This window comes from Trematomus bernacchii, unplaced genomic scaffold, assembly GCF_902827165.1.
Source record: "Trematomus bernacchii unplaced genomic scaffold, fTreBer1.1, whole genome shotgun sequence".
In the NCBI taxonomy this organism is placed as follows: domain Eukaryota; kingdom Metazoa; phylum Chordata; class Actinopteri; order Perciformes; family Nototheniidae; genus Trematomus; species Trematomus bernacchii.
The window spans coordinates 3,543,465-3,571,158 of NW_022987513.1; the positions used below are offsets into that span (position 1 = coordinate 3,543,465).

Sequence of the window (27,694 nt, forward strand, 5' to 3'; positions counted from 1 at the left end):
AAAATGACTTTTCTTGAGAGTTGGACCAAATGTCTGAAGTCACATGTTTGTTTTAAATACATTCCCTAATAATCTTTAAATGTATGTCTAAAAAACAGATGCAAATGATCAAAATCAGGTTCTCTCCCATTGGAAAGTTAAATACAAAAACAGCTAAGTTTAAGGGCTGCAACTAACTTTTCTTTTCATTTTTGATTAATCAACTGATAGTTTTCAGATCTATCGATGTATCTCTTGTGATGGGTCAACAGCTGAGAGATGTCACGCCTCTTAGCCTATCACGTACAATGTGTTAGAGCGCTAGCCAATAGAAGGTTAGTGTTACATACAGTAGTGATGTCATTATGTCCCGGAAGTAATCAAAGGAGTCTAATCGAGGTGTATCAGGCAGGGGGATGTGTAGGAGAGAACTTTGGGATTGTAGACTTTGCAGACCATTTACATGCACTCAAACCTAGATAACACACTATAGGAAAGGAAAAAGCATTATTTGGGGGTTTTCATTATCAGGAAAATAGGCAGCTATTGGTCTATTTCACCATTGTGTGAACTATGGAACACACACACACACACACACACACACACACACACACACACACACACACACACACACACACACACACACACACACACACACACACACACACACACACATGCCACAGGTGCAGGATACTGTGACCTCTGTACTTGCATGTGTTTCTTCCTTCAACGTGTTTTTTTTCGTGTTTGTGTGCATCCGTTCTAGGGGCAGAGATTGATGAGATATGAATGTATCTTACCCTCCTCCGTGGTTATCCTGGGGGTAGCGCTCAAGGTCAACCTCGGTACCAGGGAGGGGGTGCATGGGTGGTGGAGGCAGGGGCATGTTCGCCCAGCACGTCCCATTTGATTTAGAGGCCTTTGTCCCACCCTTCACCTTCTTTTTTTTCCCGACCTTTGCACCTGGGGGGAGGTAAGTGAAGAGTAGGTCTACACATTGCGAAGAAATCCCTGTACACACTGAAATCACAAACACATACCTTGAAAGCTATCTTTTATCTGAACTTTCTCAATCCTGTCTCGCAGCCAGTGTTCATTATTTCTTCTTTTTTTTTGTGTGTTGACAGCGCATTAGGACTTTTTCTAAATGTTGACATTTCCTTAAAGAGCCACGAAAACCTGCGGCAAACCACTTTTAAGTCGCTTCCCCATTCGCTCTACTTTATCTGCGGTAAGCCTGACATTTAGCTGAGCACACAGGCTATTGTGCGTAGCTACAACAAAAAATGTTTTCCCTTAATGTATATACACTGCATGAAAAAACTCGGAACACTGAGGGATTTTTCCGCCATCGCTAATCAAGTTAACCCAGAGAAATGCGTCATGATTGGGTGACATTTCTGGGCTAGATGAGCTCCTGGGGTAGAATTGTGATGAAGACAGAAGGGTAATTAAGGAACATTATCCTAGGGGGTCCATTGCTGTGAATATGTACATAAATTCCCTCCTTTTTCATTTTGCTCTTTCTCTGGTTTCCTTTGCCAACTCCCTTAAAGTCATAGAATACAAACCCCCTTGCTGTTATTTTACTGAGTCCCAAGTTGCATACACAAGAGTGAAAACATCACAGCATGAACAAACTAAAACTGAACTTCAACATACCATTGCCAGGGCGCCTGTCAGTCAGCGAGTAGCCGAGGTTTGCCATTTCCTGCTGGGCTTGGAGAGAAGCCTTCCAGCGGGGATCAGGTCGGTCCACAGCCAGCTCGTGGAAGCTGTTGGACTGGAGTATCTGAGTGGTGGCGTAGGGGGTGGGCTGGATGCCTCGCGCCGGGCTGCTGTACCCTGCCTTCCCCATGAAGTCAATACTGCTATAGATGGCACCATCAGACAGCATGGTGCCAGTCTTCTCCACGGCGGCGGATGGTAAAACATCTGAGACAAAAGAGGAGAGCGACAGAGCGAGGATGGGGGAGAAGAGGGGATCATGGAGAGATAAGTTGACACGAAGTTAACGATCTTTAAGGTCATTAGCGCTTCCTGCTGCTCTGGCACTCGGTATTAGTTAAATACAGATCTCAAATGGACTTGATATAAATGAAAGTGATTATCTACTAGCACAATTAGCATGCAACGCGCTGTGGGGGCCCGGTGGGAGCGTACACCAGAGTGGTATTCAAACAGCGCTAACCTTCAGCTCTACTCTCCCACAAACAAAAAGCCTGCAGCTCAGCGGGGTTCCAATGAGCTGAGAGGACATGCAAATACATGATAAGCACTTCGATCCCATAAAACCAGAAGGAAAAAAAAAAGGGAGGGTTTGTGAGAAACACGGCGAAATATCACCCTTGTCATAGCTAATTAGTGAAATATAGCCCTCAGAGGCTGTTTTTTAATTTGCGTGTGTGTGTTTGTGTGTTTGTGATGTCCTGTCACTGCGCTTCCCAACGGATGAGCATCAAAACTGTCTGACCAGGCATTGCTAGAACCGTATTTTCCCAACACCCACAGCCTGTTTACTGGTTTCTTACCTCCTCGGCCAAAGTTGCTTCCGCCCTTGGGACTCCCTAAGCCGTTAGCTGGGAGGCTAGTGGAGGGCCAGGAGTCAGCCAACCAGGGGAGGCCTTGGTCCCCCGCTTTCAGCAGCCCTGGTCGGCTGTGAGATTATGTTTGTTGGGAAGAGACAAAGACAAGAAGACGTAGTTAAATATCCAGCCTCCATCGTAACAGTACGGCTCATTTTCTTCCTGCTGCATCAACAACAAATTGATGTGAAAACTCATTCAGCATATTCTCGCCTGTGGAGTAGCCTGGGCGAAGAGGCGACAATAAACAACAGAGAGACATAAAATGGCAAGTCTATAAATCAGACTTCTTTCACCCCTTAACTCCAGCACTCCTAACTCTCCCCGGAGAAACAAGGCAGGCCTAAATACACACTAAATCCACTTTAGAGCCTTAGCACAACAGAAATTTACATTTTAAATTGAGAATCATGGACAGCCTCTGGCAGATCGGCTACAGTGGTGCACCGTCTCCATAGCAACAGAGACAGCAAAAGCCCATTAGGTGGTTTAGGAAAGCTACCGTGTCATTTTGTCTTAGTGAAATACAACGAGCATGAATGCAGGCTTTGACTTCAAGGTAGAAAAGTTGTGGGCGGCAATTTAGGGAGAAAGAAGAGGAGGAGGAGGAAAAAAAGAGGCAATTTACAACCACTTCTTATCAGCTGCTGCAAAAACGGCAAAACACTCACATACACCCTGTCCGCATATGTTTGTTTAATGTGCAGCTACACAGTGAATTTTTCCACCGGGGTTGATTCGCCAAATGCCAAGGGAATTGTTTCATAGCTGACTTGGTGATGGCTTAAAGGTGTTCAAACAATTACATCAATAATTTCCATTTTAGAATACGCAAGCGTTTACATACATTTGCTTTGAAGAACACGTGCCAACACTAACACGTATGTGGAGAAGCACGCAAACAAACGGGGAGAGAAAGTGTTTATTTTTAGTCCATTATTTGCTACATTTGTTCTAGCTCTGGGCTTATCTGCCTGTTAAGGTGTGACAAAAGGAAAAGAGGCAAAAGGAGGGAAAAGAAAAAGCAGAGGACCTTCACTCTTTCCCTTCCTGCAAAGCAATTGTTCTCCTGTACACTTTGATACTAACAAATACAAAGGCAAGGTTTACTTCTGGCATTTTTGTTATCATTCTCTTGGCTGCTGTGTGGACTCTCAAAGCAGAGGTGGAAGAAGTATTCAGATGCTTTACTTGAGTTAAAGTACCCATACATTATTGTCCAACCACTTCATTACAAGTAAGAGTCCTGCATGCACAAATATTTCTTAAGTTAAAGTATTGTCAGCTAAATGTACTTAAAATATAAAGAGTAAAAGTCATCATTGTGCATTGCCTTTATGTGTAATTATATTTATATATATATGACATTTTAATATTGTTGCATTTTACTGCTGTCGACAAACATTATTTCCCTTATGCATAAAGTAGCATAACATTGAAATACTTAAGTAAAGTACAAGTACCTAAAAATGGTACTTAAGTAAAGTCCTTCAGTTAATGTACTTAGTTACATACGTTATTGTTTCCAAAAACAATAACGATCTCTCCCTCACCATTGACAATTCCATTCTCTCTCCTTCCCCTCTAATATCTACAACCTCAGAGTCATTTTCGACAGTGACTCCTCCTTTGAAAACCATATCAAGCACATCACCAAAACTGCCTTCTTCCACCTCAAAAGTATATTCCCTCATCCATGCCTTCATTTAATCCAGAATAGACTATTGCTAATGCATCCTCTGTGGTACACCATCCAAACTCCTCCGCACGTCTCCTCACCCGCTCCCATGACCACATCACCCCTGTCCTGCAGAACCTCCACTGGCTCCCTCTTCCACAAGGCATCCATTTCAAGATCCTCCTCCTTACCTACAAAGCCCTCCATCTCCAGGCCCCCTCCTACCTCAGGGACCTGCTCCATCACCACACTCCGTCTCCACTCCTCAGACACCAACCTCCTGTCATTTCCTCAGAGGACCAAGCACCGACCCTGGGGGGACAGAGCCTTCTCAGGCTCCCTTTGTTGCGCCATGCCCACACACGACCCAACACATTGTACTATTATGCCATTATAACACATTTATCAGCACACCCTTCAACGACCCCTCGCTCTGCCAACAACCTCTGTTGAACTGACAGAGAGCCAGCGAACACAACCCTCACCTGCATTAATTGGAAGCGTTCACCTCGAAGGAGTGATTAATGATTTCATCAAGCGTACGTCAGGGCAAATCGTACTCTGAAACGAGTAACAGCGGGGATATTGGAGCCTGTATGCTAATTTGCTTCAACGTGAAAAAAGTCTTCATTACAATAGGCCGAGCATTATGGCGGTGAAATGTCACATGGACAGCTCTCACTGTGAGGTTTCTTCGTTTTAAAAGTTCATTTGGATTCTTACCTTCCATTTCTGATGAGGCCTCTGTCTCTTTGGAATGTGACTTTAAGGGGGAAAAGGGGAGGAGAGAAAAATCACTTCAATTATTTCATCAAAAAATGTACAGCCCTGCCATCAATTTGAATGACTGATACATTACTGCTGTCAAGAATGTGGAAAAGGCGTAATTACTGCCATGTTATTTTGCACAATGTAAAGACATACCTGCACGAGTGAAGGTGAAGGACTGAACTGTGAATTCAAAAGAGAAGAATAAAGTGTCAAAAATGATATAGAAGAAAAAAGCAGCCATATTAACATGCTCAAAAACACTCATTAAAGCAGGAGCAGTTCTTTCACTTTTTGCTTTGCTTGGTAATTTATCACTGACAGTATGTCAGCATAGATTATATTTACACATTCCAGCCTTTTATGAATTATGCTGATTTACCTTGAGGGATAAAGGTGAAATGAGGGCGAGACATTTGACCCCTTTTGCCCTCAGGCATCAACACCATTTTTTTCTTTCTTCATAAATACAAAATGTAGCATGACAGATGTCTTAAAAAGCTGTAAAAATAAAAGTGAATAATGTTAAAAAAATATTATATAAATGATATCTTAGGATATGTTACATCCTAACCATTCCTGTACATAGATTGCTATATTTCCCCCTAAAAAAGTGGTGTTTTGGTTTTAAACTGTGAAAGAAAGGATCAGAAAAGCAGCACTCAATCATGTAAATCCCTATTGAATTCAGAAACCACTGCGCTCCATCCCTGACTCACTGCAATACACATTATGATAATAGCTCACCGCTATATGCTTGACTCACGGAGGGATAAAATATTATCCCATACGTAAACCCAGACGTGCCTCGTGTTAATGTGCAAACAACACCAGCCATGGTCTAGTAATGGAAGGGGATGTTAAATTACTTATCTCGCATGAATGTATTAGGCTGTGGCGGTGCGCTGCTGATGGAACTCAGAGTTGATGCACATCACTGCGCAGTGAATTAAAGTAAATAGGGCCTTTTTCTCTATCTGTGCTGAATATATTCCCCATTGTTCTCCATTTTAGCCAACTCAAATAAGGGATGACATCAGCCAATTGGGAGATTCTGTGTTGGTGCAGAACAACGTAAACAGATTTTTTTCTTTTTCTTACCTGCATAGTTGCTGAGTCCCTTCCTCTTCTTCCTCCTCCAGTACAGCCAGGCGCTGAAGCCCATGAGGACGATCCAGCAGGCCCCCCCCAAACCGGCGATGAAGGCCGGCTGCTTCACCACGTCTGAGATGCTATTGTTGCCCTCCGATCCCGTCATAACGTCCCTCAGTTCTCCACCTGGGGGCACAGCACACACACACACACACACACACACACACACACACACACACACACACACACACACACACACACACACACACACACACACACACACACACACCACACACACACACACACACACACACACACACACACACACACACACACACACACACACACACACACACACACACACACACACACACACACACACACACACACACACACACAGACAGGAGAGACAAATGAACAAATCATTATAATCCAAGCTGCTGTGCGTGAAAATAATTTGGGATGAATATAAAATCAATTTCATTTCCACTGTGGTCCAAAACATGCCTGACATGTGAACAAAAAAGGATAAATATCTGATAGCGGAGGAAAATGAAAAAATAACAACAACACAACTACCAGTATTGTTAGTCTCACTGCGTGAATGGGTTCTGTGTTTTGGCTAACTCACCAGGAAACTCACTTCAGGAAATTATACATTCAATAAAAGCAAAATAAGCATTGTTCCGGGGCCAATTATGAGTCTACTGTATATTAAAAACGCATGAAACTAGAACTAAAAGAGGATAGAAAAAAACACAAACACGCAGGGGTTAAAGCAAAAGGGAAAAGAAAACACAATGGAAACAGCATCAGTGCATCCAATATGTAGTAGAGTAAATCAATTCAGCAGTGCACTTATCAACTTGAGCTGCAAGACACGAGATTGACAGAGCAGCTCTGACAGAGTTTGATTTTCCTGTTGCGGCTACTGTGCTGTGAAATTAGATTCACAGTCTCCAGCAGGAACCCCCCCCCCGCCCTTCCCACCCTCCCGTCATTAAGCCTGAGTCCATCGGCCTGTATATTTCCCTTTCTCTGTGCGTTAAGGGTGTTATTATATATCAGTCAAAAGTCACAGTTGAAGAGCATCTGGCCGCGGAGTCTGATATTGATTCTTGGCTTATATACTCCGGGCATCCTTTAGGTATTTTATAAGATGTGATAGGCTGATAAGCTCCAACAAAAACACTGTCTCCTTTGTTAGCACCAGCTGCCCACATATTGAAGAAGATTATTGATATGGCTAACAGTACTTGGCACAGTGTTACCAGACACTACACTTAATGAACTGCGATTGATTTCTCCGAAGACGTGTGCGTTGTAAAGCGCAATCTTCTTTCTTCATGTGCAATAAATTGCTAAATCATTTTCCCAGACCCCCCCCCACAGTCTGTGATGGAGACCCCGGTCCCATATTAGGAGGTCATTTCATTTGACTCCAGGTTTGGTGCATGTGTGTGAGTGAGTGGATTACCCAAGATGATGAGCTGGGGTTTGCTCTTGACCCCCACCCCTGCGCTGGTGCCGGCAGCCACCTCCACATGGTACTGTACTCCGCTCTGCAGCCCCCCAACCACCACTGAACGGATGGTTGCGTCCACAGACTTATTGACATGAAAGCGGGTTTCGTTGGCCAGACACCAGATCTGACAAAGACAGACACGGCAGACAGAATTCATTGTAACGTCGTAGAGCACAAGACTAAAATATTCAGTTTGGTATCAGGTGCAGTTTGATCCTACCTTGTACTCCTGGATGATGCCGTTCTGCTCGTCGGAGGGAGGAGGGTCCCATGACACGCTGATGGACGTGCTATTGTGGCTCCCGACTGTCAACACTGTCACTAGCTGCGGAGGCGCACCAGGTGCTGGTGGGAAAAGAGGGGTGAAACGATTTAAGAAACAAACCAAATACATCAGTAGAGAGAATAAAAGTAGGATGTTATGTTTCCAGCTTGGTTTGTTGGTCTGTCAGTCGGATTAACACTTGTCCTTTTTTCTTGAACTTTGGTAGAAGTGAGTCATTTGGGCCAAGAAGAACCCATTTCATTTTGGTGGAGATGCAAATCAAGGGGTAGACACACTCATGATGTTACACTTTCAGTCACAGGTCATTGATTGACTGATCTCTGGTTTCAGACAGAGGGTGAAAGTGGTTCTGCAGCACAGGCAGTATGAGAAAAATAAAGAGCTTTTTTAACATAAAAGCATGTATAAAACATGAATTAAGAAAAAACACTTTTTTTGTTTTCTTAAAACTTGGTAGAAGTGAGTAATTTTGGCAAAGAAGAACCCATTTAACGCATTTGGAGATCCAAATCAAGGGGTAGACACAATCATGATGTTACATTTTCATTCTGTAGGCCATTTTTGCTGCATTGATGAAAAAATCCATGTGAATGCCCCCTTAAGTCGAAACAACAACCCTTTTTCTTTGTCAATTTAAAGCTCATGGACACGCCAAAGTGGAAAAATGACTTTCAAATTCGGATATGGGACAATCTGAGGAACACGTGAATGCACCGTTGGCCTTCCATTCTAGTTTTATCATATCAAAAAAGGATTTGTCTCACCCACAAACTCAACTCATATTCATACCAAACTATTTTTGAAACCAACATTGGCAGATGACTACCAGGGCACTTGAATTTCATATCTTGATAATAGAATCTTTCTTTTCCGGCGATACATTGGGACATCAAAAAGTATTTGACATTCTTTTATTATACTGAATTTAATAGCCTATCATCTTGCTCGCATCAAAAGTTATACACAACAAGCATTAAGGTCCAAATTGAACTTTACTTATTGCAAAAGTTATACACAACAAGCATTAAGGTCCAAATTGAACTTTACTTATTGCACATAGAGTGATAAATCCAAGCACCCCCACAAGTTTACATATGAGTGGAATTTCCTCGTCTAAGGAAAAAAGGCCCTACATGAGTAGCTAACATCACTCTATAATGTACTACAACCATTATGACCACGTTTAAACTAATTCAAAGCAGCTGTATTCAATTTTGCACATCTTATTTAAATGAATATGGTCGGTCTCCATGTCCTATAATGAGGACTCTGAGATGGCTTGTCAACAGAAATGTAGCACCATGCCTCGCAGTGCCAAACTCACTCTTTAATGGGTCATTTTGTTTTGTACGTACCAAACTGGCCTGATAACCTGTCTAGGCAGATTGGTGATTTGATGAGACTCCAGGCAGCGGGAGGCAAACACCATGTCCACGCAACTGAGCAAATCATCATCATCATCATCTCTCTCTGAATGGACTACACAACCGCTCTGGGTTTCTCGTGATTTCCATTAAAACTATCATTATGTTCTGACCGAGTGGATGAAATATCTACTCTGAAGACTGGGGAAAAAAAGAGAATACTATCTGCAGTGGATACATGTAAGCAAGAGGGTGAATGCCCCAAAAGACAAAGCAGGTACACATAAAGGGATCACCTTGTTTGCCACATGGTCATAGAGCAACTTGGTTACTGTGACTTTTCCAAATGGGTGATTATTTCTGTTAATGGTTGGAGAGCAATGCAACGCACAGTGTCTCAGTGAGGATTGATTGGTATATCAGATAAATAAAGCCAGGCCATGTTAGTATAAGAAACCCTGCACTTCTTCTCACAGCTGGAAAGCTCTCAACATCTAGTTATGTTGAAAAATGATGGCAAAACAATAAAAACGTTTTTTTTTAAAGAATAAGATGAAAAAACCTCCCTGAATGATATAACTTGTGCTTAAAAGAGAGACTCTAAACAGATATGGCATGTCGGCAAAATATTTGACAGCCTGGCAGTACAAAGGGATTTAATCTGCCATATGAGAGGCACTTTATTTCTATTGCATTTAACAAATTGACTCAACCCAGTTTGAGGATATATATATTCAGCCGTTAGGACTGTATTGACTTTCTGAAGCAATTACTGTTAAACTGACTTGCGCAGATATACTGTCACTATAAAGTGATGATGGTACTGTTCAGAAAGCAAAACAACTAAATATGAAACTCCTATACTTATGATGTATTTATTCTGAGAATCCATCTGCCATGGATACAAATGATCTTTGCCGAACATCAACTTGTATAAATGCAGGCGGACAGTCGTGGAAGGAAGTAAACCATAAGTGATTATTTGGATTGCCAACCATTCTGATAAAAACCAGACTTTCAGCAAGGCTCTCTGGCTCATAATTTTCTAAGGCAATCCATCTCCTTGTCGGCGAAATTTCACAAAATCAAATCATAATCACAAATCTATTGAAGGGAAAACAAACAATTAAAAACACCCAATAGAGCACAAACAGCCACTAGTGTTGGAGCACGCTCAAGTTTGACAAAACCGTAGCCAGGAACAGTTTGTGCTATTTTTTTCAGAAAATCAAATCAAGACAAATGATAAGCATAGATGAAAATCTGTTCTGCTGTTCAACCTTTGCACTAGCGCATGTGCATCAAAGAATAGCTATAACCAGAATAAAATACTGCCAAAGGATGAAATCTTATATATATTGTACTGGCTAATGTCAGTGCTATGGAACGACTACATGTCATTTAAGTAATTCTGTTTTAGCAACCGTATGGAGCCTGCCCCGTCAGTCAAAGGTTTACATTAGTAGAAGACAGGAACCATTAAGTGTAGTTCTGCAATTTCCGTTATGTACGAGAACAATCCCAGAGGATGAATAATGGCTACAGTACAAGGAATGACTCAGGATAACATTACAATAAATGGTCAAAAATAGACTAATACTGATATTAAGACTGATGAACAGAGTCATTTAAAGCAATTACTGCTGCCAATGTCGGAGGGAACATTCCAGTTGTTACTCACAGCTGTGCAATTAAACAAAAGGCACTTAAGCTGCTTAATGTCCTGCTATGCAGGGTTTAAAGTGGTAAACATAACCTGTTATGCAAATTAGTTCACCAATTAGGCTAATTAATTCATGAATTAGCAAACATGTCTTTGTCAACATAACTGTCCCCATAAAACACACATGTGAACTTCATAAACTCTATCACCTTGGATTGTGGAGCTCCAAACAGGCAGGCCTCGTCTTCTCTCACTGACTCTCATGCCACGTTCTTATATTAGTATATATAATCAGACATACAGTAAACACATGTAGAATACGGATGTCTCTGTCAAATGACCCATATGTTTTGAAGGGCCATAAAGCTCAAAGAGGCCATTTTGGCAGAGCTATCTAAGCCTTACACCCGGCTAATCCAAAATGAGCAAAGAGTTGGATCGTTGGTGGAGGCGGGCCCAGCTTGTGATCTCTGACGGCTCGACTTGTCACTCAAAGTGGCCACGCCCTTAAGGTTTCCTAACTATCAGCCGGAATATGATTTGCACAGAAAATGCACTTTTTCTGCACTTGCGTATGTGCAATTTTCTTAAGCCCTACCTCTGATCATGTAAATGGGGTTGGGAAAAAACTCTGGATTCAAATTTTAGTGCATTTTCCAACCTTGAGGACCTAATCATTTAAATGTGGGCTATTAACATGTTTGTTCTGTGGAGTAGGATTACCTTAAAAAAATGAATATGCTGCTATAAAGATGTCTCTTTCCCAGTGAGTGTCAATGGGAACATTTTGGACCAAAATGAAGTCATGGACTGACAGTGAAGTGTAGTACCACCGTTTGGCCACTGCAAACATTTGCTTCAACGCCCGGCTCAATTCGTGGGGGTTAGAGATTCATCTGTTTTCTATCTTTGAGAAACTGCAGCTTTTGGCCCTTTCACTTAGGCTCCAACAAGCAGCCTCCTTTTATCAGTTACATCTGCCTGGGACCTTATCACACCACACTGTAACATTTCCTTAGATTCTCCATGAGCCTGGTGATCCTGTGGTTACATGACAAAGCCCACTGCTTCTGGCCAAATTGCTCACGCCAACAACTTTGAAGGGATGTGGGAACATTAATCTTAATGCACAATTTCTCCCCGTATGCAGTGGGAGACACCAGCTGTTTTGACCCCGGGTCCCCTAAGACTCCCTCTGATATGTTTTCACAAAGGCAGTGGCACTTTCCCAATCTGCTTTTGATGGATAGAGGGTTTTTCTCATAATTCTGCAGAGCAGCACATTTCGGGCTCTAGAGTATCTGTAGATCAAACCAATTTTTTCCACAACTCCTTGTTTCCAGGATACCAGTGCACGCTCCCCAGTCTACAGACCTCTGGTGATCCTTTGTGGCTATTTTTAATTGGGCTACAGTGGGGTGAATTTCTCTTTGTATCCCACGTTCATGACCATCCTTATCATCTGACTGTGAGGAAGATGCATTAGTGGCTTCATCATGACTCGCTCTCACAAACCGTATGCCACAAAGTCCAGCTGGTGGAGCATATGAATGCAATAAACCACACAAAGAAATCCCACTGCCCAGTCAGCAGATGCGAGTGAAGTGAGTATGTAAGGTCATTTTTACCGTAGAAACTGTAGTGAGAGAATACAATCTCATGTTGACTGCCAGCTTTTTCATGAAATTTCAACCTTACATGCTCCCAATTGTTGGATTGAGTTTGTTCAGTGGTTATGGGGATGTATCTGTGTTTTTTTCTGATGTTCTAGCACATTAAGATACTGTAGAAGGAATGCTATTAAAGGGGCCCTTTTATGCTCATTTTCCTGTTGATGTTGTATTTTGTGTCTCTACTGTGACATGTCTCCATGCTTTAATGTTCAAAAAGCTCTTTATCTTTCTCATACTGCCTGTGCTGCAGCACCTCTTTTCACCCTCTGTCTGAAAGCAGAGCGCAGCCTGCTCTGATTGGTTAGCTGGCCCGCTCTGTTGTGGTTGGCCAACCACTTAGAGATATCCCGCCCTTTAGCCTCTCATACAATGTGTTGGAGCGCTATTAGAAGCGCAAGTGTTACATGGTGATGCCATTACAGTATGTTACTGAAGTAAACAAAGGGGTCCAATTGAGGCATTTCAGGCAGGTGGGGGAGAGAAACTGGCGCCAACAAAGGTATGCCATAACAGCAATCAGCCGTTCCTGTTTCCAATGTACCCAAGGTAATACAGAACACTATCATTGCATTACTTTGATACTGTATTAAACTCATCATCATCGCATTTCTTTAGTCATAAGGAGTGCCTGTCTTTTATGTCTTTGAAGCAAATCAATGGACGTTTATTCATGATAATAATTTCTCACAGTGTCTTATTGAATGTAAAAAATATCTCTGCCGTGTATTTGTTCAGAGTGATTGAGCTATGACTCTATTTACACTACTTTTGATGTAAACTGCATCACTTGGTGACAAGTAGGTCGGGCTATACACAATTGTAGATTGAAAAAACATGTATGTGTTGGCAAAGGCAGGTTTGGTTACTGTGTGGTGGAGACCTGCAGCTGGGGGTCCACAGAGGAGCAGAGAGAGAGCTAAGCGTATGTCAAAGGAGACAGTTTGTGCCCTCCCTCTTCTGCCAACCCACCCACAGAGGCCCAGACTTGTCACAGACCCCCACTGCGCTGTCTGGGAGACCTGCTTCCACACTCAGGGGACACGGCACTGCAGCAGCATGCGTGTGGGCGGATGTACTTGAAATGCCATTATCCGTTACTATCTAGCCATGAAGCCATTACTAGAGGCAACTAAATATAAAAGAAGTAGGCAGAACAATTTACACAAGAGCTTCTGCTCATGCACAAGTAACTAAATCTTGTATTTCTTGCAGCATAAAGTCAGCGGAGAAATCGATTATTTTGTCAGAAATGTGAATTAATTTGTCGCGTACCTTCCTCCATGGTGCGTGCCGTCATGGATTCACTGTCTGCACCCTGGAACTCATTGAAGTACGGCCGCACTTTAATCTCGTACACGATGCCTTTCTTCAGAGCGGAGAGAGTTATGTCCCTCTCCGAGGCGACCTTCAAGTCCTGTATCTGCCAGGGCCCGGGGGAGGGCAGCCCTGACGTCTGCCGGAACAGGACACGGTAGCCTTGAATGAACTGGGATGGATTCTCCACCTGAGAGGAGGAGAGAAAGGGGGATGAAGGGGATGGTGGCCGACAGGTGCTAACGCTTCTAATAGGAGGAACAGTTTCAAAAAACGATGCCAATATAAAAACACATGTGCAAAAACACACGCAAATGAAGAAACATCTCCACCAACTTGATGAAACATGCGTATGGGTTTACTAAAAGCGCTGCATAAACGAGCTAGGTTATAGCAAATCTGCAATAATATCTGAGGGAATCATGTAATCACATTGTTAAATTAACCCAATTCAACGTACATTTTAGGTACGTTTCCAGTCACAGTGACATTTGGCCAACTTTATAATCCAACACTTTTTAGTGTCACCGTTTCCGTTGTGTTTTGAGCTTCTTGCAGCGTTTTTTGTAGGCGCCACTTTTAGTAAACCCTGTTTGGTCAAGTTAGGGAATGTTTTTTAAATGCTACTGTTGTCAAGTTAGTGAAGATGTTTCTTCATTTGCATGTGTTTTGGCCCCGTTTTTAAACTGCAGCTGAAACCGGGTATCAGCATTCAGTTTGTGTTCCCGTTGTCAGTTACAATGTGCTAAGTTAATACAGTTTTATTAGTTGCAAAGGAGCAAGAAACTACATGAAGAAAGTTGTAGTCCATTTTCCAAAGCTGAACAACACCCCTGAGTAAGACCTTCAGCAGAATTTGGACTTGATATTTTCTTTTTCTTTCGGTGCATTTCAGGGGAAGAGTAAAATATGTGGCCCATAGGAATCATAGTAATGGATTGTTAACAAGGGCAGAAGCAAGGAAAGGCTTTCACAAGTGATATAAAGCAGCTTTTTATCATCAGACCAGTCAAATTATATTAGGATATCTTTCATTCTCTCTCTGTTTCTTGCTCTCCCTCGTTCTCCTTCTCTGTCTCTCTCCTCCTTATCCCCAGTCCACATTTCATTAACCAAATGATTTGGGAATTTAAAAGCCTTATAAACACTGGATGTGCCACTCATGCTTTTGTTGCTCTATAGCCACTTGAATAAATGCACAACAAAACTCCCTGGAATTATCAGTGTGCAAATATCCAAATCATTCTGGTATTAAACAGACTTTACCGTGCCAGCTCCCTACAACAAATGTCATGTTATTCAAGCAAATGGACTTCTAAAGAAAAACATTTAACCAAGATTGAAGAAAAGGGGTCATTTAGACAAAGGCCGTCACCAACATGTATATCTAAGAGATGACACGATTCAGGAACTTCTGTCAGTGTTTGCCAACACCAAACTTGAGACACATTTAAAGAAAGGTGGTTGTTTATGAACTGAATTCTAACTGTGTCACGATCTGTCTGTTCCCTGTTTAATATTGAAAGTGTTCGGCCCCTGTTATGTCTGCTTTTACTTCCTGTCTCTGTGTTTTCCCTCCTGTTTGACTACCTGATTCTGTTCACCTGGTGCCCTTGTGTTTTTCCGGCCCAGCTGTGTCTTGTCTTTGTGATTAGTTCTGCATGTATTTAAGTTCTGGATTTCTCTGGTTTGTCAGATCCTTGTTTGTCATAAATGGAAGAATTCCATTCCAATAATTGTTGCGTCCTATGTTTTGGTCACCCTGCTCAGCTCGAACCAGACAAACAGGCTATGTGACTGCGGTGTAATTTGTGTCATGTCATAATTTTGTCAAAACCAAACATGGTATGGAGTATGTCCAAGTGAAAACCATTGTAACACAGACAATATGTTGTGTGAAAATGAAATTCCAGACAATGAGAGGTCTCGATTGTACGGAAATAGTTCATCTAAGAAAACAACCTATGTTAGTTGAGACAATGTATACGATTGAGGCCCTAATCATAATAAATGACATCCGCCTGTGTTCCTATGTCTTAGAAACTAGCCGCATAACTAATCAAGATAAAGTCTGGAATGAAGGAAATGGAAACAACTGCTGCATCTGAGGGAAACATTTTTAAGCATCTCTGCTTTGTCACCTAACATTTCCAGGAACAGATTGTCCAATACATTTCTACTAAAATGTGAGTTCCAAAATGGGCAAACAGAACATTTTTGCAACTGTTCCCACAGGAAATACACAAAGCAACAAAGACTTCAGACCAAATCTAACAGTGAACACAAACCACTTTAATACAGACACATTTTGCTTGACATTGGGTAATGGATGACCATGTTTCACTTAAATGGATCCTAGTCCAACAATTGTCCACGTACCTATTCCTATCGACTTCAGTCGCAGGTTTATCCTGTCACTGTGTCAGCCTGCGAGCAGCAGTACAGGACGTGGTTGCCGTACAGACAAGCATGAAATAGCAGCCGAGCGTAAGCCTATCCGAGGTGTGTCATTAACCTCCAGCAGCACACTGCAGGAACACCTTGCCAACAGACAGGAATAACATTTCCCAGATAAAGGGCTGACTGCAAAGTGCCTCCAGAAGTGACACATGTTGCACCTAATGGTGATGTATTCATCCTGAATAGAAACATTAGTCTTGATTCCTGCATCCACTCAAACCATTCTAAACTGATGGAGCACCAGCTGCTCAGACTATGAATGTGTATCCAATGCCTCCGTGTTTACCCACTGTGTGCCAACTAATCCACAACATGCCAACTACAAAGTTCCCAAACAAGCTTAGGCAAGATTTGTTTTGCTGCTCTGACGGTCCAAAAAAAAAAAAATCACCGTTCATTTAAAAATAAGTTAGTACTCACGGTCCATGTGACCTGCACTGAAGTGGAACTAAGGACCACAGGGTTATGCATGCTGACCACCACGTCTCCTAACTCCTTCTGCACGCGACGGTGGTCCACTCCCTGTGCCGTGGGACTGATGTCTGGGAGAGAGAAAGAAATGCAGGCATGTGAAGAGGAATAGTGATTCTTATCGCTAAGGATTCAGCACACTCCATTCTTATTTCTGTACCTTGAGTCCTGACAGGCTCAGACATGGGGCTGGGGTCCCCGAGCCCTTGAGCGTTGACTGCCCTGATGATGAACAGGTAGACGGTGTTGGGTCGGAGGTCCTTCACTGTGAACTCGGTGGTCTTCACATGGTCTGCCACTGTCTGCCAGCTGTTACTCACTGACTGACTGCAAAGAGTTAAAGGGAGACAGTACAGATGAGTAAGGTTAACAGCATGAAATCCCAGCAGTGGATTACCTGCATGAACATATGTTGTGTTGTATGACAAGCTTTGTGCTAATTTGCATAAGATTCTAAAACAGAAATATAAACATTTGATAAAGCAAGCCTTTGGATCACTCCATATATCGGAAAATACTGTAAATAGGTATAGAATAACAATTGTATGAATATATATGAACCAACACTTATTAAGTACAAGAACTGGACTATGTGGTGTATTTAATGTGAGATGTCTGACTCAAAGTACGTATGTATTGTATGTATATGTATTGTCCAATGTCATACACTGCAGCTGAATAGAGCAACATATTTAGTTAGACATAACTAGTGTATAAACATGATACTTTTGCATTTGATAACTTAAATATGAAAAAAAAGCATTCCCACTAGAAAATAGACCAAACTCTCAGGATTGACCAGTGTGTTTTGCCTATAATATATTGCCATTCATTGTTATCGATTAGGATGAATCTCTTCATTACTATAGATGTAGACCGTTTATTTCGGGGTCACACTGGTAGGTTGTGCTCCTATAGATTAAGGCAAAATCACATTATCACATCTACGGTACAGTAATGACTTGCCATTCTCTCTCATAAAATCAAAATCAAAATGTCAAACATTAATAAGGGTAACCCTTGTGACACACGCTTTGTCTATCTATGTAGTCCTTACCGCTCATTTAGTAAACTATTTGGAAAATGGCACTATTTGTTTTACTTCCTTACCAATTTGCAAAGTGAGCTTCTATATGCCAATGGTTAGCATTTACATGTACATGCAAAAACATTTATCTTTTCAAATGAAATGTGAGCCATAGTGAATATCCAGAATGAAAAACCCTGACTTGATTGACTGCTCCCACAACACAATTTGGGGTCACTAAATGTAGCCGCAGGCCATAGGTCACAGACGTACCCGAAGGCCTCGATGACATAGGAGGACAGTGGGGAGCCCGCCTCTGGCCCCGGTTCCCATGACAATGAGATACTGCTCTTGGTAACATCGGTGACCTCTGGCTTGGAGGGTGGGCCTGGGAGGGCGGTGGCGTTGTGAGACATGAAGTCTGAGAGCTCAGTGGAGTCTGACAGAGGACGGAAAGTAGAGAGACAAAATCAGTACCTGCAAATGCAAAGCATATCAAGCACTGCTTTGTATGCATAAATGTTAATTTTCATATTAATTATTTCTACTGCAGCAGACCTGTGACATCCAAGTATGCACTCCATGATGTCTCTCCACTGGAGCTGGTGGCCACACAGGTGTACAACCCCAAATCAGACAGCTATGGAAGACAGATCATGATGTTATCAATAAGGGGCAAACCAAATGTATTCCGTTACAATTACTAGTTACCTGTAAAAATGAAATCAGTACTCTAATCTGAGTATACATATATAAGGTAACCTGATTACTTTCAGTTACTTCTGGATTACCTCAGTATAAAATGCAATGCAAATAAATACAAGAGAAAATAAATATCAATATGATCTTTTTACTTAAAGTGGACCTATCATGCTATATTTAAATGATATATTGTAGGGCCATACCTATATAAGGTATATTTATACGTTTCTGTTTTCAAAATACCAAACAGATCATGATTTGAAGCCATGCCTCATTTCGCTCTATTTGTTGTTCTCCAGCCCTGTTTTTGCAGGGGGCTGATTCTGTGAGCTGCAGCTGACCACGCCCCCCTGCAGGAGAGGGGAGCGCGCTCTGATCAGCTGCTGGGCTGTCAGAAGAGGGGGAGAAAAATAGATCTCCGTCTTCCGTGTTTTATTATATTATTATAGGCCTATAGAGTCGTTATTCATTTGTTTTAAAGCTCAATAAATAACAAAGAAGACCTTTGACCGGCACTTTTCTATTTTGTCCGGAATATTTAAACTTTAACGGACATCTTGACCGGCGAAAGAAACTGAAACTGAAACTCTGCTGCACGGTCCCCTCGTTCCTTGGAAGAGGCGGAGAGGTGGGTGTTTGTCATCTGCTGGTGGACTAACCGGAGAGAATTACAGTGCTTGCCTCGACGGGGAGGGATTGCATTGAATTAAAGCAGCGGGAGGAGCAAACGCTTGCCTCGGGGAGGGAGAAAAAAAGCCACAGCGGAGAATAAACAGAAGGGTAACCATGGTAACTATGGGCGGGAAGTCTTCTTCGCTGCTTTTGTGGCAGACTACAGCGCCACTTACAGGCCTGGCATATGTACTACAGCGTCTCCAGCGCTTTCGAGCGGCAATGGCCGGCCGTGGCCCAACCCCACATTCCCCTGATAGGTGGAGAGTTGGCCCAATAGCCGTAGCGCCACTTTACTGACGTCAGTAAAGTGTTCAAATCTGGATCAGCTTTGATCAGATCCGTTGCAGCCCCTTTTTTTAGAGATTTGGGTATGGAGGAAAATAGAGAGGGTTGTGTTTTCTGACACTTGGTGAGTTCCCTGGAACACCGGGGACACATATTCATGTATAAAAGACGTACAAAAGTGCATTTTGCATGATAGGTCCCCTTTAAGTTTATTATGTAAGACAACAGAACAATGTCACTAAGACATTTACTTTAAAAAAATGTGTCCTCTTCTCAGAACTTTTATTTATAGGAAAACCTGCCTTACATTTAATCATATTTAGGCAAACACCAACAATGAAACACATGAGCACATACTACAGTTTGAACATATAAGTTATAACATGAAAACCATAAAGCAGATTCAGAAAGTAAGCATATAGATTCATAGCTTACAAAGAAGAAATACAATCTGATCTTTTTACATCAAATACTATATATGCTCTTTTTAGTTTTTTAGTAACATTGTTTTCCTGCTAGTAACCCCCACATTTTTTTTAATGTAATCTGATTATGTCTTATTTCTGTCACTGTAAGGGAATACAGTTACCTTGTTTTTGTATCCTCACTTAGTAATCCCCATTACAGTACATGTAAACTGTTACTCCCGAAGTCTGTCTACACCATGACACATTTAACATTAAAAAACAAAGACTTTCATATCAAGATTTTTTCCAGAATAAAGATTTTCTCTAAAGGTACTGTTTTCAGACTGTGCACAGTTGCTGTGCTCGAGTGAATGCAATAGTCTTTGAAAGTCTGATCCCCGATGGTTTCTACAAGCTCTTACGTCACTCGGGGCTTTTGAAGGAGGTTCACAGCTGGTAGTACAGTAGAAATGCATTAACCTCCACTGGCCTGCATTTGGCTCGAGAAAAGCCGGAGAGTGGATGAGGAAACTTTAACACCGGCCAATGAAAAAAAAGATCCCAGTAAGAGCCTACATTAATTTTCTTAATTGATTTTCTCCAATAATAGTCAACCCTTATTCCCAGAGCCATCAACATTATCATCACCAGTGCTGACGCAGGGAATAAGAGATATGACAATCCATTTTTTATTGCCAGTGCCTTAGGAGCCACTCACAACTGTGCTATCTCTCAAGAGAGCAGAGGAGAGAGTGATACAGGAAGAGCACTTTGACACTGCGACAGGACACTGTATATTGCACTTCCTCCTTCATATTACCCCCTTCGCACTCCACTCACTCGCTCCTGTCCTTGAGTCCTTGAGTGTAACTGCTGCCTCAGAGATTCCAACTAAATATCAGCGTTTAACAACTTATGAAAATCAATACGCGCTATTCATCTTTTAAAAGCAACCTGAAGGCGCTTGTCCATTTGAATTACATTCAGTTGACATCAGCTGGCAGACGACATAATTTATCTTTGGTCCTTCACATGCAATGGAAGGATGTGATGTACAAACGCAAAATCTTCAAACGCTCACCTGCGTTTGAGTTTTTTTTATTGTTTTGATGTCTGTTTTTCTGTACGTGGTTTTATTGACAGTGAAATATTCAAAATAATGAAACCCAGACACAGTATTTTGAGTTCTTCTTAAGAAAAAAATTGTAAAAAAGGGGGAAATGTGTGGACTGTGTGATTATTTGAAGACATACATACATAGGAAAGTATACTGATATGGAAGGAAATAACTAAATGTTATATTAATGAATCCTCACTAGAACAATTGGGAGTGCAACTTTTTTGGTATAATTGCTTGTAACATTTCAGGTACAGCCAAAATAATGCAAATTTAAACCTGAATAAGCTGTTAAAAATATGTTTGTCACCTTCCAAGAACATACAGTATGCTTTCATTTTCTACAGTATTACAGGCAGGCCATTGTGCCACATAATGCTACTTTTAAAATGCTACATGCTAACTCCTATGTAGATGCATCTCTTTGTAATCCATTGTTACCTACCCTGGTATTCTGGATCTGAAGGCTCCCATGCTCCAGCAGGGAAAATCTTGGGTCCTTCCCAAGCAGACTGGCGCCATTCTTTCTCCAGGTGACTGTGGGCTCGGGGTCCCCTGAGGCCTGACACCTCAGGAGGGAAACACCCCCCACCGCCTGCGTTTGGTTGGATGGGCCTTGTCGGATGATGGGTGGAGGGCGGTCCTTCAGGGCTAAGGATAATAATCAGGGGACAGGTGTTATTTCCCCTCGAACACACATGTTTAGCACTGCAATTTCGATGTCACAATCTTGGCATGTGGCAATGACTATAAACTGAAGAGTTAGATCGTGCCTGATTTGTTGGGAAGAAAAAATAACATGACCTTATCACTAGGTGTTAATTTGTGATTGTGGTAATTGCATTAGTGACTGCAGGCCCTGCAAGATGTTCAGGTTCAATCTGATGGATTTGTTGTGAGAGGAAGTGACTGTTTTGTGAGGCTTTTTCCACAGTTAGGCAGTGTGCTCATGGCACTGCATCACACCTTTGAGCTTTAATTACTAGGTGAGGATTAACAATGCTTCACCCGTGGTGCTAATTACCATACCTTCTTTATAACACCCCTCAACACATTCGTGCCTGTCCTCTCTCTTCCAACTCTGACTCATGGCTGTACCTTCTCCCCTCGCAACACACACAAACACAACTAAAGTCGTAGCATGCCAAGCAGAACAACAATGGATCTCTTTTAAAGCGTTTTAAAGCATGTTATATCATCCAGAAAACAGCCGCTGCACTCTGCAACAGTCATTTCTGGAGTGTAGAAGCTCTCTCCAACTTGTAACTACCCCCCGCTTCCAATCTCCTCACTGCTGCTCTCCACTGTTATCAGGTCTGTCTCCATTTGTACAAGTGTTTACAGCAAAATCCCCCTGCCTTATCTTTCATCACACCTCCTTCAGCACAAGGAGGAATACGGCAACTCAAGCAGAATTGAAGCAAAACTAAAAGTGGTTAGAGTAAGCAGAAACACGTGCGATGTTCAAGTGGTGGATGAGGTTAAATGGTTTGCATTAATGCAGCAATAATCATCTACATGTATGCTTTTCTAATTTTGTGTGAAGTTGTTCTTGAAGAAATTCAGTTGAGCATAAAATGTGCCTTTGTAAGAGCTTAAGACAGATTGTCTAGTATTGCATTTTTAGAAAAACATAACATTACATCTACCGTGCAAGCTATATTATTTTCCCCAAGCGATAAGAGACCCAACAACAACATATTGCTGTTCTTAATTTAGCTGTAGTCCTGTAAGAAAGGCAATCATACACTCCAAGGCTTTGGTGACAAAACTAATAACAAAATGTTGCTGTTTGAGATTGTGTATCACTTATGACTACCAGAGGCTGCTCGTCTATGAAATAAACAGAATTGATTTAAAGGGGCCCTATTATGCTTTTTGGGTTGTTCTCTATCTCGTAGTAATATAGGTTGTTGTGCATGTAAATGTTCTGCAAAGTCTTAAATCCCACCCCCTGCCTGGCACGCCTCACTTGGAATCCATTGTTTCTTCCGTAAGATAATGACATCACGTTGTAACACTCTGTAACACACGCTTCTATTGGCCAGCACTCCAACACATTGTACGTGATAGACAAAGGGGCGGGACCTCTCATAGCGGTTAACCAATCACAACGGGGCTGGCCAGCTAACCAATATAAAAATAAAGCACTTTTTGAACATAAAAGCATGAAAATACGAATATGAACCTGAAAATAAGCATGGGCCTCTTTAAATCAGGTATGTAGATAAATGGTGTGCCTGATAAATCAACTGGTGTTGGCATCAACCTCCAGATCTAAAAAGTGAAGCCAATGCGAGAAGGACCTTACACCTGCACTCTTTTTAGAGACCAGCAGGGGGCAACTCCACTGTTTAAAAAAAGAAAAATCTGATTGGCCCCGATTACTAGTTTCAGGTCTTCTTTTCTTCCGGCTTGGGTGTCGTCCGTGTCTATGACAGGTAAAACCAATAAGGTGACGTCCAAAATGCCAAATGAGAGTTGTCTTCACTAACCAATGGGTGATATCACGTCAACTATGCCCACTTCTTTTATATAACCTATGGTCGTATGTATGTTGAGTTTAGGATGATTACTAAAACATGATGAGTGTATCAAATCAAACTTCAACAACCTCCACTGTTCAAGACTAGAGTTGAGAGGTCATTCTCAAGGTCCTTGTCTGTATGCTTTGATCAAGCATTACACCGTAAGCTACTTACGCCTCGAGACATCCTCAGTGTCCGTAGGAACCGGTCGGACAGCAATACTACACACAAAATCCATCTTATCAAATATTTACCACCTGTAGGCTTGGAATACCGCTTTGATAAGAGCATAGCTTGCTCATAAATGTGTAGAGGAGCAGCCGTGGTCAGCCTGGAGTCCCAGCTGATGTATTGGATTTCTAAGATGACCCATTTCATATCTATCAAACATTTTCAAACCTCTTCTGTTGCATCTTAATGGTCCATCACTGTGCTCAGGGTCCAAACTACTTTGAGCAAAACATGCCTAAATACAAGGCCTTGATTTCAATCCTCAAGCAGCTTGCAAGCTATAGTGTTTGCAGTGCTGTGTGAGCATAACGGTACAATGGAAACATCAAGGAAAGCTTCCAGAACTCCATTTGGTATGGCGGCACTTCTCCGTTTACAGCCATCCATCAACTGCATCTCAGTTCCCTCGTGTTCAGCACCAAACGTTTTGATATTGATCCATCTCCTCTGAGTGACAGAACAGCAGTCATTTCCTCTCCAAAAAACACTTCAACAGATGTTAATTTAATAATGTGTGGGAGAAAAAGCCAAGACACAAATGGAGAGAAGGGCATAAACAGCTCCCAGCTGGCAGCGGCACAGCACTTAATGCTGACATTAATGCTTTGTCAAAAAGGAAGAAAAAAAAGTTAAGTGTCTCTCCATCAAGAGGACAGTTTTATTTTAGACAGTTTCAGTCTTTTTAGACCATTTATATCTACCAAAGCGGGGTGTTAATGTTACAAATGATGGGTGACTGGCTTTTAGAACATATAGATGCATCACTGCTTATCTGAGTGTGGGCAAAAAAACAACCTCAGATTTATTGAGTGGAAAATGCTGACGGCTAATGTGTGTTTTTATATAATGTTAAACCCAGCATGCATCACAATAAAGAGGTATCAAATACACATATATAATACAATTGACACAGCCATTACATTAAAATGTGTGTTAGCACTCTACCCAGTCAACATTTCTAAAACAAACCAATGACTTCAGGAAGCTAGGTAAAATATATGTCATGTTTTGCTCAGCCTAAACTATGAATAAAGACATCATAACAACATGACATTGACTATTTAGAGCATGTTTTATTACAAACTGCTGCCATTACAAGTTTATACTTATATACTTCTATACTTCAGAAATCATTGCAGAATGCAGTGGTGTTTGTCAACTACAACCTATAATGAAAAGCCCCTCTAGATGACACCATGTGGGGAAAAGTAATGATTCAATTCTGGTAAAATTACCTGTGTATTGAGCCATGCAATATTATTTTGTATCCACTAATGCAGCATATGTGCTTTCTCTATGCATACAGTCATTAATGTAACAAGGCGTAACAAAATAATTTATATTTCAAATGTTAACTTTAGACATAATTCTTATTGGCACATGTTGTTGCTGGTAAATCGGATACTGCAACCAAAGAAAAAGTAGCTCTAGTCTAGTGTGTGTGTGTGTGTGTGTGTGTGTGTGTGTGTGTGTGTGTGTGTGTGTGTGTGTGTGTGTGTGTGTGTGTGTGTCCAGCCTTACCGTCTGCTACCTCAAGCTGAGCCTTGGCCATGATGCTGCCTGCTACAGTGAGGGCCTGGCAGATATAATACCCTGCGTCTGAGCGCTGCACAGATGAAATGGTCAACTCTCCAGTCATGGACACAGAAACACGGCTTTCTCCCTGAGTTGGCTCGTTGGGAAACAGAAGATCCTACAGGGAGAGGAAATGGCAAGCAAAGTCAATAAAATGGGATGGCATACTTGCTTGGTGATCCAAAGGTATAAAATCCATGAACATCAATTGTCTTTCTTAGTGGCATGCATATTTTCCATCTGAATATGAACATTGTTCTAGAAACATTCTTCCTCTGGTTTAACCACTATCTTTGTTTTATCTTAAAACAAGTGGCACATTTCAGACCCTTTTTTTTCTTTAACAACATTTGACCCTAATAAACATAACACATCTTTTAGCAGATGACACCTATTTATATCTTTATATCTTCCTCACACTTTTGGCTAGTCAGAGTAAAATGAATAGTCCATTTTACTATTTATTCTGGCTTGGTTTCACAGAGCACGAATAAAAGCCGAATACAAACAATACTATTGCTGAATGGTGTATTAGATACTAGGGCTCCAGAAGTATTTTTCATTGGTCAGAAATGCTGTGCTGAGGAATGTTAAAACGGAAAACATCAAGCACAGAGAAAAACGCAACTGAGTAATATGGAGTGGAACGCACGGATGATTAGTATGGCGTTTCACATTTAAAAAAGGTATTAGAATAAACATCCATGGTTAATGCTTTGGGTCTTCCAATTAAATACGGGCTGCATCAGAAACATTTGTTTTAGTTCACTTCCAAAATGAAGGTTAGGGTTAGGTTGAACTAAATGTTTGCTTGTAAATGAGGTCATAAAGAACTCTAAAGAATCATGAAACACTATCAAGTGTTGATTGCCTTAACATTTGATTAGTGGGGAACACATATTTTAACTTGCATATTTACCTTGCACAAATGACTTTAAAGAAATGTCTTTCATTTTCTTACATTTTACAACAATAATGTGCATTTCAGCTAGGAAAGTGGGTCAATGCCTCTTTCCTTTTAGGTCTGAATGGCAGTTTACCCTCAGAGTCATAATCCTGCTTTAATAACCTGCAGTCATAGTCATGAAATTGAGGCATCAGCGTTGTCCGTTTCTGCACCCCAAGCAGACAAGCTGATGGGCAGGAAAGGACATTAGCCTGCTTTCATTATGTCTAATGACTCTAATGCTTCACATGACATTGTTACTTGCTAAGTGAATTTGTCGGTCAGACTGGTGTAGATTGGTGATAAATGACCACTTCATTATCTGTATATGGAACATAACCACATTGCGCTGTCCCCTGATATGATCCTTTTAGTCTCGCCATTTTTTAATATATACGCTTCTTTAAACTGGTTGCTGCTGCAGAATTTGTGTCCGTAAGCTCTCCAGTCACATTTTTCAAAATCAGCATCCTCACCTGGCTACCCTCTTGTTGCCAGAAGACAGTCGGCTGAGGTTTGCCCCTGGTCTCGCAAGGAAAGGTAGCGGTTCGTCCCTGCGCTACAATCTGGTCCCGGGGTCTCACCACAAACTGGGGTGCCTCTGAGGTTAAAAGGTAGAGCAAACCATAACATATAGCAACACATACTTCAAATCAGAGTGAAAGGAAATGCTTGGAGTGAAGATCCAGCTGCAATCTAAAAGGGTCATGCATTTGTTATTACTTTACTATTTCTTGACTACGCCAATCATACAAGCCATTCATCCAGCTGCCAGAATATCAGAATGAATGATATCAACTAATTAGCAAGTGGCCTTCTCAATTCCAGTTTTTGAATTAGGGCATATCAATCGGACTGAACCTGGACCCCTTGAAAGAAAGTGAGGTGGTAAATCCGTTGGACGTCACGGGTTGATAGAACCAATGTAGATGTGCGTGTCCAATATAAGTTGGATGAAAGTGTCCGTGGAATGCCACAACAGTCCATGCATACATGTGTGTGATCAGAGAGAGAAAGAGAGCAATGCATGCACAATGGGATCAGCCCTTACTTACCGACGGGGCGAGCTGATGACACAACAATGGTGTGGGTGAGATTAACACAGAGAGAAGGACAGCAGAGGAGTAGACCAGAGGGACAGAAAAAAAAGAATGAAAATCAGAAATGAATGAGATGGAGTTGGGTTTTCCATCCATGAAATTCAGGGGGGGGGGGGGGAGGGGGAGGGTGGAGCTCAGTCACCGAAAGCAGGAGATGGCATGGGCCTCAGGGGATAATGGCACCTTGGCAACGTTATGGGGAGGAAGGGTGAAACCATTGCCAACAACCACTGAACAAATTTA

The 27,694-nt window shown here is 41.7% G+C and overlaps 1 protein-coding gene across 1 annotated transcript in view; it reads right to left on the reverse strand.

The window, feature by feature from the left end:
- The window catches only part of LOC117499309 (roundabout homolog 2-like), a 92,486-nt gene that overhangs the window by 9,223 nt on the left and 55,569 nt on the right, over positions 1 to 27,694 (reverse strand). Inside the window, exons 7-23 of the mRNA XM_034151649.1 lie at positions 27,407 to 27,418; positions 26,828 to 26,952; positions 25,352 to 25,523; positions 21,517 to 21,722; positions 18,444 to 18,525; positions 18,159 to 18,324; positions 17,019 to 17,185; positions 16,808 to 16,929; positions 13,886 to 14,117; positions 7,848 to 7,972; positions 7,580 to 7,751; positions 6,112 to 6,288; positions 5,167 to 5,193; positions 4,966 to 5,005; positions 2,511 to 2,635; positions 1,642 to 1,914; positions 780 to 942 (exon numbers count right to left, since the gene is read on the reverse strand). Coding sequence (XP_034007540.1) covers positions 780 to 942; positions 1,642 to 1,914; positions 2,511 to 2,635; positions 4,966 to 5,005; positions 5,167 to 5,193; positions 6,112 to 6,288; positions 7,580 to 7,751; positions 7,848 to 7,972; positions 13,886 to 14,117; positions 16,808 to 16,929; positions 17,019 to 17,185; positions 18,159 to 18,324; positions 18,444 to 18,525; positions 21,517 to 21,722; positions 25,352 to 25,523; positions 26,828 to 26,952; positions 27,407 to 27,418 — 2,386 coding nt within the window. The remainder of the gene's footprint in view (positions 1 to 779; positions 943 to 1,641; positions 1,915 to 2,510; positions 2,636 to 4,965; positions 5,006 to 5,166; positions 5,194 to 6,111; positions 6,289 to 7,579; positions 7,752 to 7,847; positions 7,973 to 13,885; positions 14,118 to 16,807; positions 16,930 to 17,018; positions 17,186 to 18,158; positions 18,325 to 18,443; positions 18,526 to 21,516; positions 21,723 to 25,351; positions 25,524 to 26,827; positions 26,953 to 27,406; positions 27,419 to 27,694) is intronic.